At 46.4% G+C, this 13,376-nt stretch overlaps 1 protein-coding gene across 2 annotated transcripts in view; it reads left to right on the plus strand.

Annotated features, from left to right (window-relative positions):
• LOC115469954 (protein spire homolog 2-like) overlaps positions 1–13,376 on the plus strand; it is an 84,273-nt gene that overhangs the window by 48,126 nt on the left and 22,771 nt on the right. For both annotated transcript variants that reach the window (XM_030202753.1, XM_030202754.1), the window contains exons 8-9: positions 4,659–4,822; positions 9,313–9,523. In XM_030202753.1, coding sequence (XP_030058613.1) covers positions 4,659–4,822; positions 9,313–9,523 — 375 coding nt within the window. The remainder of the gene's footprint in view (positions 1–4,658; positions 4,823–9,312; positions 9,524–13,376) is intronic.

Genomic DNA, 13,376 nt, shown 5'->3' on the forward strand with positions numbered 1-13,376 from the left:
ATTAATTTATGGAGCTTGTTTCTCCATGACCATTTGGATGGAGGGTAATTCAATAACCAATGATTACATAGTAACATAGTAAGTGACGGCAGATAAAGACCTGAACGGTCCATCCAATCTGCCCAACGGTCACATTCGTTATCAATCTTAAGATTAAATCAACAACGAATGTGATTTTATATACTTAATCATGGTCTTTCTTTGGTGTTTCTGGGACATAGACCATAGAAGTCCGCCTGGCTCTGCCCTTATGTTCCAACTATTGGAAGACCATATTCCACTACGTCTGAAAATACCAGCTTGGTGTCTCAGTGTTACAAGCTGACTATTCTAGTTTTGGATCGAGTCTTTTACAAGACTGTCATCCAGATATTCCTGTATCCTCCAGCAATCTTGTGTACAGACCCCTGGTGTAGGCTTTACGCCGAAACACAGTGCTGTGTCAGGTCCTGAAGAATAAAACATTTTATTTATTATTTTCCTCGTCCTTCTGTTTTTTTCATGGGAGAACCTCGCTGATCACACTATTTCTTTGCTGGCCAACTATTGGACACAGACTGTAAAAGTCAGGCCGGCAATGTGCTGACATTTCAAATAATTGGAGTTTCTGTTGAAGCTCTCTCCAGCCCATCCTAAACCGGATCGCTGTATAGTCTCTACCATTTTGACCGGCACCAACGTCAGGCTCACCAGTCTATAATTTCCTGGATCTCCTCTGGAACCTTTTTAAAAAATCGGCGTTACATTGGCCACCCTCCAATCTTCCAGTACCATGCTCGATTTTAGATTTCACCTTTTTTACTGATTGGCAAAACTTAACAAACAATACCTTGGTATCACAGGATAATTCCACAAATTACAATACAATGCATTTTGTCACCAGGATTTTGACATCTTCCCCCCATCCTGTAAGACCTTCCCCCCACGTTCCCTCCCACCTAACCCCTTTCTCCTTCCCTTCCTTCCCCTCTACACATCCCTCCCCTTCTTAGTCCAGGCGGGCTCCCCACCCCCCCAGGAAATCTCTTGCTGCTCGAGATTAAACACAGGAGCTCCAACATATCCCCTTTTCTGAGACTACAATCAGTTAAGAAGCAGGATACATCCACGAGGGCTCAAACTAAGGACATACGGGGTCCAAATTTGCAAGTTCCTTTTCCATTTCAAAGATCCTTTCGCCCCTCTGGCTTCCCACATTGCTCCCATGCTCGATTTTAAAGATAAGACAGTGTGGTAGGAAGCCAAGTCTCCAGGAATTTGCATAAGTCTCTGTGGCAAAACAGTACTACTACTACTACTATTTAGCATTTCTATAGCACTACAAGGCATATGCAGCGCTGCACAAACATAGAAGAAAGACAGTCCCTGCTCAAAGAGCTTACAATCTAATAGACAAAAAATAAATAAAGTAAGCAAATCAAATCAATTAATGTGTACAGGAAGGAGGAGAGCAGGGTAGGTGGAGGCGAGTGGTTACAAGTGGTTACGAGCCAAAAGCAATGTTAAAGAGGTGGGCTTTCAGTCTAGATTTAAAGGTGGCCAAGGATGGGGCAAGACGTAGGGGCTCAGGAAGTTTATTCCAGGCGTAGGGTGCAGCGAGACAGAAGGCGCCAAGTCTGGAGTTGGCAGTAGTGGAGAAGGGAACAGATAAGAAGGATTTATCCATGGAGCGGAGTGCACGGGAAGGGGTGTAGGGAAGGACGAGTGTGGAGAGATACTGGGGAGCAGCAGAGTGAGTACATTTATAGGTTAGTAGAAGAAGTTTGAACAGGATGCGAAAACGGATAGGAAGCCAGTGAAGCGACTTGAGGAGAGGGGTAGTATGAGTAAAGCGACCCTGGCGGAAGATGAGACGGGCAGCAGAGTTTTGAACCGACTGGAGAGGGGAGAGGTGACTAAGTGGGAGGCCAGCAAGAAGCAGATTGGGGTTTTCAAGCCTGTGAATTGTAATATTTTCATGCAGTGTATTTCTCTTGTTTGGCCAGCAGGTGGTGTTTGTTCTGTGTTTTAAAGCTGCTGTAGAGAAAGCTGTTTTCTTTTCAGTTTAGCCCTGTAGAAAGGCAACCTGCAGTGCCATTGGACATATACTTTAAAAGTTGATGCTCTGGGCTCTGATTGGCCCTGGAATTCAAATCTAGCCAGGAGGTACTGGATTTTCCCCAGTCTCAGATAGGAAGTGCAGAGGGTAAACATCCCTGCTCTGAGGTCCTGTTCAGGAACTGTGAGCAGCTGTTTTCTTGAAACTCCCCGGGTGCTACCCAGGTAGTGACAAAGTGTTTAGATAGTTTTAATATTGATCCTTATTCAATTACCTGTTATTGCCTGTTAGTACATAGGTACATAAGTATTGCCATACTGGGAAAGACCCAAGGTCCATCAAGCCCAGCATCCTGTTTCCAACAGTGGCCAATCCAGGTCACAAATACCCGGCAAGATCCCAAAAATGTACAAAACATTTTATACTGCTTATCCCAGAAATAGTGGATTTTCCCCAAGTCCATTTAATAACGGTCTATGGACTTTTCCTTTAGGAAGCCATCCAAACCTTTTTAAAACTCCGCTAAGCTAACCGCCTTTACCACATTCTCTGGCAACGAATTCCAGAGTTTAATTACACGTTGTTTTTCCACCTGTTTTATATTGTTCACTGTTCTATTTCTGTGATTAGTTTATTAGCTTTGATGTCTTGGACTGAATAAGAATCCTGGTAGTTTGTATTTTTTGGGGTCTGTGGGTGCTTTCTAGGAACTGTGGGACCCTGGGAATGCAATATCTTTAAAATAGTTGTACAGATCTTAAAAACAAATTCTAGCTTGGATTGGCAACCAATGAGCTTTGATCAGAAGCGAGGTTGTCCCATCAAACTTCTCTGCAGCATACACCATCCTGATTGCTATATTTTGCAGCGTCTGTAACCTTCTCAAATGAGCTTGCATACAACCTCCATCTTGTTTCCATCATATATCCACTCTTGATCCCTCAGCTATACGGTAAGCCGTATTGTAGAAAATCTTTAGCATCATGTCTATGTTAGTTGAATGTTCTATCCCCCCTTTAATCTGTTCAGAACTCTGCTGCACGTCTTATATTCCGCCTGAACCGATATACTCATATCGCCCCTCTTCTCAGGTCACTTCACTGGCTTCCAATCAGTTCAAGCTTCTCCTTCTTACCTACAAATGCACTCAGTCTGCTGCCCCTCACTACCTCTCTACCCTCATCTCCCCTTACGTTCCCGCCCGTAACCTCCGCTCACAGGACAAATCCCTCCTCTCATTACCCTTCTCCACCACTGTCATCTCCAGGCTCCGCTCATTCTGCCTCACCTCACCCTATGCTTGGAATAAACTTCCTGAGCCCTTACGCCAAGCCCCCTCCCTACCCATCTTCAAATCTTTGCTCAAAGCCCACCTCTTCAATGTTGCTTTCGGCACCTAACCATTGTACCTCTATCCAGGAAATCTAGACTGCCCCAATTTGACTGACTGTACATTTGTCCTTTAGATTGTAAGCTCCTTTGAGCAGGGACTGTCCTTCTATGTTAAATTGTACAGCGCTGCGTAACCCTAGGAGCGCTTTAGAAATGTCAAGTAGTAGTAGTAGGTATGGGGGGGGGGGGGAGGGGGGAAGCCACTGCTTGCCCTGGGCTTGGTAGCATGGAACGTTGCTACTATTGGAGATTCTACATGGAATGTTGCTACTATTGGAGATTCTACATGGAATGTTGCTATTCCACTAGCAACATTCCATGTAGAAGGCTGTGCAGGCTTCTGTTTCTGTGAGTCTGACGTCCTGCACGTACGTGCAGGACGTCAGACTCACAGAAGCAGAAGCCTGCGCGGCCACATTGGTGATCTGCAAGGGCCGACTTCTACATGGAATGTTGCTACTATTGGTGATTCTACATGGAATGTTGCTATTCCACTAGCAACATTCCATGCCCTTATTTGACTGACTGTACATTTGTCCTTTAGATTGTAAGCTCCTTTGAGCAGGGACTGTCCTTCTATGTTAAATTGTACAGCGCTGCGTAACCCTAGTAGCGCTTTAGAAATGTCAAGTAGTAGTAGTATGTCTATGTTAGTTGAATGTTCTAATGCTTATTAGGTGTATCATTAGTATTATGCTACATTGTATCACATCTTTGGTATTTGAATTCCACTGCTGTTAAATGTGTATATTTTTGATACTGTTTCACGGTGGTTCTATTAGGTTTCAATTTACTGTTTTCAAGTTTATCTCATTAATTGTATTTATGTTTATTCTTTGTTATTTTACTATTGTTATGCTGTTAATAAAATGATCAGTTTTATGTTAAACTGTACCTACTACTGTACATTGCCTTGGATGAATCTCTTCATAAAGGCAGTTAAGAAATCTCAATAAATTAATTAATAAATAAACAACACATTACAATAATCTAGTTGATTTAAGATTATAGCCTGAACACTTTTTTTTTATAATAAAGATGCATGTTTCTCAAAAGAGAGTGCAGAATCCAAACCCACCCCCCAAATTTTTATCTCCAGGCTGGAGTGACTTGTGTTGAGCTCTCAATACGCTTCTAGGTAGGTCTGCGGTGAATTAGGGATACTTCAGCACAGAGACAAGGAGCTCATGGCGATATTACCCTTAAGCCTGGTTTTCTTGCCTTTCAGCCTTCGGGTCATTGCCCTGCATCATCAGTGCCTGTTCTGCTGATGTAAAATCCACCTCCTGCATTAACCTGTCCATTCCAGAGCTCAGCACTCAGCGCCAGAGGCCTCGGGTACTGCTAAAAGCACCGACGCTGGCGGAAATGGAGGAGATGAACATTTCTGAGGTAAGAGCCCGTTTCTTCTCAGCGCAGCAGTGAAAACGTAATTTGTCCCCAGGAGAAGTGCCTGCTCTCTCCTGCTGCAACAGAGGCACTGAACAGTGAGTTCGTTATCTACTCCTCGTGTGTGTCGGTCACTGAGTCAAGCTCCGTTGACTTTGTGGAGCATTTAGGAGGTAATAGTAGAAAGCAGTTTCTACATGTAAAGGTTTCTTCTATTTATTTATTTGTAGCCTTTGTATCCCACATTTTCCCACCTATTTGCAGGCTCAATGTGGCTTACATTATGCCGTGATGGCGATCGCCATTTCCGGGTACAGGATTTCAAATGGTATTACATTTAGGTGCATGCATATATGGTAAAAAAGAGTACATTTTGGTATTACATACACATGATTTTGCATTAAGGTGCATACATACATGGTACAGAGGAATGCATTATGGCATTGCATAGAGGTTTCTAAGTGATCAACCAGCTTATAATCGAACGAGAAAAACGCCCAAGTTCCGACCTAAATCGGGAGATGGGCGTTTATCTCACAAAAACGAATAAAGCGGTATAATCGAAAGCCGATTTTGGACGTTTTCAACTGCACTCCGTCGCGGATGCGGACAAAGTTGATGGGGGCGTGTCAGAGGTGTGGCGAAGGCGGAACTGGGGCGTGGTTATCTGCCGAACAGAGATGGGCGCATTTCACAGATAATGGGACAAAAGTATGCGTTTTTAGCTAGAATTTAGGGCACTTTTCCTGGACCCTGTTTTTTCACGAATAAGGCCCCAAAAAGTGCCCTAAATGACCAGATGACCACTGGAGGGAATCGGGGATGACCTCCCCTGACTCCCCCAGTGGTCATAAACCCCCTCCCACCTCAAAAAATGATGTTTCACAACTTTTTATTTTCACCCTCAAATGTCATACCCACCTCCCTGGCAGCAGTATGCAGGTCCCTGGAGCAGTTGTTAGGGGGTGCAGTGGACTTCAGGCAGGTGGACCCAGGCCCATCCCCCCCCTACCTGTTACAATTGTGCTGCTTAATGCTTAGTCGTCCAACCCCCCCCGAACCCACTGTACCCACATGTAGGTGCCCCCCTTCACTCCTTAGGGCTATAGTAATGGTGTAGACTTGTGGGCAGTGGGTTTTGAGGGGGATTTGGGGGGCTCTACACACAAGGGAAGGGTGCTATGCACCTGGGAGCTCTTTTACCTTTTGTTTTGTTTTTGTAAAAGTGCCCCCTAGGGTGCCTGGTTGGTGTCCTGGCATGTTAGGGGGACCAGTGCACTACGACTCCTGGCCCCTCCCACGAACAAATGCCTTGGATTTATTCGTTTTTGAGCTGGGCGATTTCATTGTCCATTATCGCTGAAAAGCAAAAACGCCCAGCTCACAACTTGGCGAATAAAACATGGACGTCTAATTTTTTCGAAAATAAGCTTGGGTCCGCCCCTTCACGGACCCGTTCTCGGAGATAAACGCCCATGGAGATAGGCGTTTCTGTTCGATTATGCCCCTCCAAGTGAGTTTTAACATAAGTTAGGTCATTTTCAATTTAGGAGATAGATTGGTAGTGCGTATTGTGTAGCTTTCTTTAATAGCAGTGAGGTTAAATGGTCAAGTGACAAGAGGTCGGTTTTGTCTAGTTCATGTAAAGTCTATTTATTTTGTATATAAGATGGAACATTATGGTAAGTGAGGGTGTATAAAGTGTAGATATATACAGGCACTTGTACAATCTGGGTTCCCAGGGGCGTTGTTTGGACAGAGCTGTGATGTGATACACCAGGGGGGATCATGATTCTCCAGGCCTGGCGCTAGTGCTGTCCAATTTGGGATTCAAATCGATTCTCAGATTTGTTTTGGGCAAATCGATTCAAAATAATTTTGTTTTTGTAAAACTCAAGGCCTCCTGCATACCTTTTAAAACAGTCAAACATGAGCTGCCAGCGACTGATACAAACTGCTTGCGCCAGCTGCACTGCCTCCCCCGTGATTCAACTTCCTGTTTCCACCTAGGCGGGAACACATGAGAGGGAAGGCTGTGGGGCCGACGGAAGCAGTGTGTATCAGTTGCTGACTGCTCATGCTCATTGCCGGTGAAGGAGGGGCGTAGCCAGACCTCAAGGTGGGGGGCACATTTTGTTCTGCTGCCCCCCTGCCACCCCACCGCTGCCCTCCCTCCACCACCTCGCTCCCCTGACGCTCCCCACCCACTGCCGCCACTGTACATCTTGGGTGGGGGTGGGGGGTCCCCCGCCAGCTGCAGCACCGCCGCTGCAAATACCTTGGCTGGCGGGGATCCCCAACCCCTGCCAGCTGAAGCCTTCATCCAGCGCTGGTCTCTGGCACTGCCGCATAGTGGTGGACAAAGGCTTCAGCTGGCGGGGGTTGGGGACCCCCACCAGCCAAACCAGGGGCCCAGAGCAGATTTTGTTTTGGGGGGGGGGGGTGTCTAGGCCCCTGTGGCCCCATATAGCTATGCCACTGTGGTGAAGAACTGCTGTTTTAAAAGGTAATATTTTCAGAAGCCATCTAGGAGGGTGGGAGAGTGGTGGTGGAGCCCGTGTTTGCCCTGGGCCCAGCTTTATCTCTTCATGGCCCTGATTCGCATATTCTTTATAGAATACCAGTGGACAGGCATAGAGAACATTCACACACTTATATCTTCTCTGGAGCCAGTGTATATTAGGGGAGAGAATCTGTGCACTGTTGGGGTATTCTGTTTTATAAAAGTATCCCTTACTGGCTGATTTAACTTCCTTAAGGCCTATTCTCAGTATTTCACCACAAGTTATCCCTTAGCATACAATTAGTATGGGATGTACCATAAGGGAGCAGGTTTCTCTGCAGTTGAAGTGGATAAAACCAGGAAAGTACATGTGGCGATTTCAGTTTAAAATCCCTGTGCTTCCATTAAAGGCCAATCGAATTTCAGTTTTGGTGCCAGACATGGCCCAGACTTCATGTTCAGCCTTGTGAAACTTTATGTGGGTCCCCTAGTTCCCCTCTCCCCGAACATTAGAAGCCCACCTCCCACCCTCTTCCCACCCCCGAACACAATGAGCCCCCCTCTGGCCTAGTGAACATTTTCTGGTAGTCGAGTGGCTCCTGCCCATGTCCTCTCCACTGCTAAAATTGCTGCCGCAATCTCTGGACCCCACCAGGGGATGTGTGGTAGACCTGGGGGGATCCCTTTGAAATTAAGCTTGCAGACCTTCTAGTACAAAATAACGAAGGTCTGCAGGCCCTGTAAGTAGCTAAAAAGTAGTTCTTTTTGTATATCTGAACAGTGCTGCCAACGTCTAACAATATAGAAATAACTAGTAACAGCTGGTGACTTGGATAGTACGGTGCTTCCCCTGGGCCTAGGGTTGGTACAGCATTTTCCCCTGGCCTGGGGCTGGCATGGTGCTTCCTCTGGGCCTGGGGAGCTGTGGTACAGTTCTTCCCCTCACGCTGGGTGTGGTATGCTATTTCCACTCAACCTGGGGCCTGTCAATGATAATTGGCTTCCCCTAGCTTCATCAGTTATTTTTATTTTAGTTACATTTGTACCCTGCGCTTTCCCACTCATGGCAGGCTCAATGCGGCTTACATGGGACAATGGAGGGTTAAGTGACTTGCCCAGAGTCACAAGGAGCTGCCTGTGCCTGAAGTGGGAATTGAACTCAGTTCCCCAGGACCAAAGTCCACCACCCTAACCACTAGGCCACTCCTCCACTGTTGCTGCTATTTGAGATTCTACATGGAATGTTGCTATTCCACTAGCAACATTCCATGTAGAAGTTGGCCCTTGCAGATCACCAATGTGGCCGTGCAGGCTTCTACATGGAATGTTGCTAGTGGAATAGCAACATTCCATGTAGAATCTCCAATAGTATCTATTTTATTTTTGTTACATTTGTACCCTGCGCTTTCCCACTCATGGCAGGCTCAATGCGGCTTACATGGGGCAATGGAGGGTTAAGTGACTTGCCCAGAGTCACACTAGCAACATTCCATGTAGAAGGCTGCGCAGCCTTCTACATGGAATGTTGCTAGTGGAATAGCAACATTCCATGTAGAATCTCGAATAGTAGCAACATTCCATGTAGAATCTCCAGTAGTAGCAACATTCCATGTAGAATCTCCAATAGTAGCAACATTCCATGTAGAATCTCCAATAGTATCTATTTTATTTTTGTTACATTTGTACCCTGTGCTTTCCCACTCATGACAGGCTCAATGCGGCTTACATGGGGCAATGGAGGGTTAAGTGACTTGCCCAGAGTCACAAGGAGCTGCCTGTGCCTGAAGTGGGAATCCAACTCAGTTCCTCAGTTCCCCAGGACCAGAGTCCACCACCCTAACCACTAGGCCACTCCTCCACTTACAGTGTTTCTCCTCCGTCTGTTATTGATTCACTTTTTCCCAGGAAGAGGAACACTTTGGGGGTAACTTTGTAGCGTTGTCATTCAGAGTATTTCCTCCCAGCTTTTTACTGACTCACTGTTTTGCAGGAAGAGGAGTCTCCAAGTGCAGAGATGAGGAGGGTCACCAGCTCGCCACTGCCCCTAAAGCGAGATCGCTCCTTCTCAGAACATGACCTGACCCAGTTGCAGAATGAGATGGGAAGCAGCCAGACAAGGACTCTGGGAGCAGGGGGCTCTGAAGGGAGACCCCGATCAGGCAGCATGACTGCAGCAGCAGGACCCAGCTCGAAGAGAAAAAGTAAGTTTCCATCATGCACCAAGTCCCTCCTGTTACCCCGCACCTGCTGCCTTCTGCTTTGCTAACCATCTGCCACTTCACCCTTCCTTCTGCTGTTGCTCCTGTACACTTCAGAAAAATTGGCTTCCTGAATGTTGGGTATCATTCGGAAAGGGATGGAAAACAAAAATAAGGATATTATTTTGCTGTTGTGTCACTCCATGGTGCGACCGCACCTCGAGTATTGTGTTCAATTCTGGTCACCTCAAAAAAGACATAGTGGAATTGGAAAAGGTGCAGAGAAGGGCGACAAAGATGATAAAGGGGATGGGACGACTTCCCTATGAGGAAAGGCTGAAGAGGTTGGGGCTCTTCAGCTTGGAGAAAAGGCGACTGAGGGGAGATATGATAGAGGTCTATAAGATAATGAGTGGAATGGAACAGGTCGATGTGGAGCGTCTGTTTACACTTTCCAAAACTACTAGGACAAGGGGGCATGCGATGAAGCTGCAGTGTGGTAAATTTAAAACGAATCGGAGGAAATTTTTCTTCACGCAATGCGTAGTTAAACTCTGGAATTCCCTGCCGGAAAATGTGGTTAAGGCGGTTAACCCTTCAGAAAATGGTTGGACGGCTTCCTGGAGGAAAAAGCCATAGAATGTTATTGAATGGACGAGGGAATAATACAGTATTTCTAGGATGGGCGGGACAAATTGCTTGTTCTTTTGGCCGCTGTCGGTGACAGGGTGCTGGGCTCGATGGACCCTTGGTCTGTCCCAGCATGGCGATGCTTATGCACTTATGACTTTTGAGATATGATTGGACAGATATAAAAGCCAAGAAGCAAAGAAATATAAAGTGAAGAGAGAGGCTGTACATTAAATTAAATATAACGTGTCACTTTTTTTTTTTTTACTTGACTAACATTACATTTCTGGACTAGTTTTCAAGAGTTAGGCCCTCTTCCTCAAACTCTAAACAGAAGGGGTTGGTGAAGAGAGAGGCTGAGCATTAAGGATTGGATTCAGTAAACAGTGCCCAAAACTGGCTCTCGATGCCACCCTATAAAGGTCACTTTGGGATGAGCAGTCTATAGAAGAGCCGAATTCCATGTCCAGATTTGGCTGCAAGGACTTAGCCAGCTGAAACCTGTTGTAAATCCTGGAGCACATCCCCAGTATTCCATAACACCGCCTGCAAATTTTTCAATGCCCCCGATCTGCCCATGTCCCTCCCGTAGCCACACCCCTTTTGCAGTTTTGCTGGAGTCGCGGGCAGCCGGCATTGAAGACATCGGCAGGCTTACGCCGGTTCCAGCAGCCTTCCCTTCCCTCGTTGCAAGTCGGATGATGGCTCCGCCCTCTTCTGACGTATTTCCTGTTTCTACGAGGGCGGAGCCATCATCCGACTTGCAACGAGGGAAGGGAAGGCTGCTGGAACCGGCGTAAGCCTGCCGATGTCTTCAATGCCGGCTGCCCGCGACTCCAGCAAAACTATAATATTTAAAGGTATGGCGGGGGGGGGGGGCAGGAAGGAAACAGGGCAGACGGGAGAGGAGAGGAAGGTTGCTGCACATGGTGGAAGAAGGGGCGAGGAGGGTTGCTGGATGGAGGGAAGGGGAGAGGAGGGTTGCTGCACATGGTGGAAGAAGGGGAGAGGAGGGTTGCTGGATGGAGGGAAGGGGAGAGGAGGGTTGCTGCACATGGTGGAAGAAGGGGAGAGGAGGGTTGCTGGATGGAGGGAAGGGGAGAGGAGGGTTGCTGGACATGGTGGAAGAAGGGGAGAGGAGGGTTGCTGGATGGAGGGAAGGGGAGAGGAGGGTTGCTGGACATGGTGGAAGAAGGGGAGAGGAGAGGGCAGGGGAGAGGAGGGTTGCTGGATGGAGGGAAGGGGAGAGGAGGGTTGCTGGACATGGAGGGGGAGGGAGGAGTGAGGAAGGAGATGAGATAACAGAAAAGGAAGAGAGTAGAAAAACTGCACATGGATGAAGAAAATAGGCAAAAGCTGGATCCACTGGACAGTCAAGTTTGAGGAGGACCCAGCTTTTACTTATGGATGTAGGACAAGAAATGAAGAAAGGCGGAAAGTAAACAAATAAATGGAAAGGAAGCCCTGGAAACGGAGTTAAGAGGACAGATAGCAGCAGAATCAGATACTAGGCCAGCATGATCAGAAAAACAGTCACCAAACAACAAAGGTAGAAAAAAATCATTTTATTTTCATTATAGTGTTTGGAATATGTCCACTTTGAGAATTAGGTGTTCAACATTAAAAGTTTATTTACTTATTTATGACATTTTATCCCACATTAAACATGAATTAGGATGTTTTCATGGCTCTACATGAGAATTGTGATATTATGATCCCTTGTTTCATATTGTTGACGGTCTGCATTTTCCGTATGGGTGGTATATTGGTGTATTAGGTTCTGCCCAGTGTAATATTTATGGTACAGTAAGGTTCTGAGTGTGTTTTTGCACAAAGTTGTGCATAGTGTTTTGCAGTTGAGTGATTGTGCTTAGAATATGCTTTGAGCAACCACTTTATTCTTTGACATATGATACATATCTAATATCAATTTAATAAAAGGTATTAATTGTGACTTTTATTTTTATTTTTTCTGTGTGTGATCAGACAATTATGGATTTAAGCCCCACCCCTAACCCCGCCCCCTTTAGCCTCCCCAAACAGTTGGGCCACCGACCGCCTATGGCAACACCGGTAATTGGGAAGCAAAACCAATGCTGGGCAGACTGGGCAGACTTCTATGGTCTGTACCCTGATCGTGACTGGATGGGCTGGAGTGTAAATTTTAAGGGGCTTTGACATTAGCTTCAGAACTTTTAGTACAAGAACAATGCTGGGCAAATTTCTGCAGTCTGTGCCCTGAGAATGGCAAGGACAAATCAAACTCAGGTATAAAGTATCGCATACCATGCAAAATGAGTTCATCTTGTTGGGCAGACTGGATGGACCACACATATCTTTATCTGCTGTCATTTACTATGTTACTATCAGGCTCATTTTCGAAAGAGAAGGACGTCCATCGTTCGACATAAAACGGAAGATGGACATCCTTCTCACAGAGATGTCCAAATTGGTATAATCGAAACCCGATTTTGGATGTCTCCAACTGCAGTCCGTCGCAAGTACATCCACATTTCAAGGGGGCATGTCAGAGGCGTAGTGAAGGCGGGACTTGGGTGTGCCTAACACTTGGATGTCTTTGACCCATAATCAAAAAAAGCAAGGACGTCCCTGACGAACACTTGGACGTTTTCACCCGGACGTGTTTTTTTTACGAATAAGGCACAAAAAGGTGCCCAAAATGACCAGATGACCACCGGAAGGAATCGGGGATGACCTCCCATTACTCCCCCAGTGGTCACTAACCTCCTCCCACCCTCAAAAACATCTTTAAAAATATGTTGTGCCAACCTCTATACCAGCCTGCTCGTCTTTATACTTGGGACCTTCCTGCTCTTAGTTATATACATTTCTATAACCCCATCGTTACCTCCCAACAAACCCTTACTTACCCTCCCCTCCCCCCCTTCTATCCCACTACACTCACCAGACGGAGGTCACAGGCCCCATGAATGGGATTCCAAGGAAATGAACCACCTCACCCCAGACAACCCAGCCATTACACGCCCCCCCCTCCCTGCACGCTTCTCCTTCCCTAACATCAAACAGCTTCCTTCCTCCCCCATATTCATCCTCCCACCAGCCAACTCAGTCCTTATCCACACACATTTACATTCTAAACACACATAGAGGCATATTTTCAAAGCACTTTGGGAGGCTAAGTTCCATAGGTTTCTATGGAACTTTGGGAGGCTAAGTGCTTTGAAAATGAGCCTCATAATCACCT

Source organism: Microcaecilia unicolor, chromosome 5 (genome assembly GCF_901765095.1).
Source record: "Microcaecilia unicolor chromosome 5, aMicUni1.1, whole genome shotgun sequence".
Taxonomy (NCBI): Eukaryota; Metazoa; Chordata; class Amphibia; order Gymnophiona; family Siphonopidae; genus Microcaecilia; species Microcaecilia unicolor.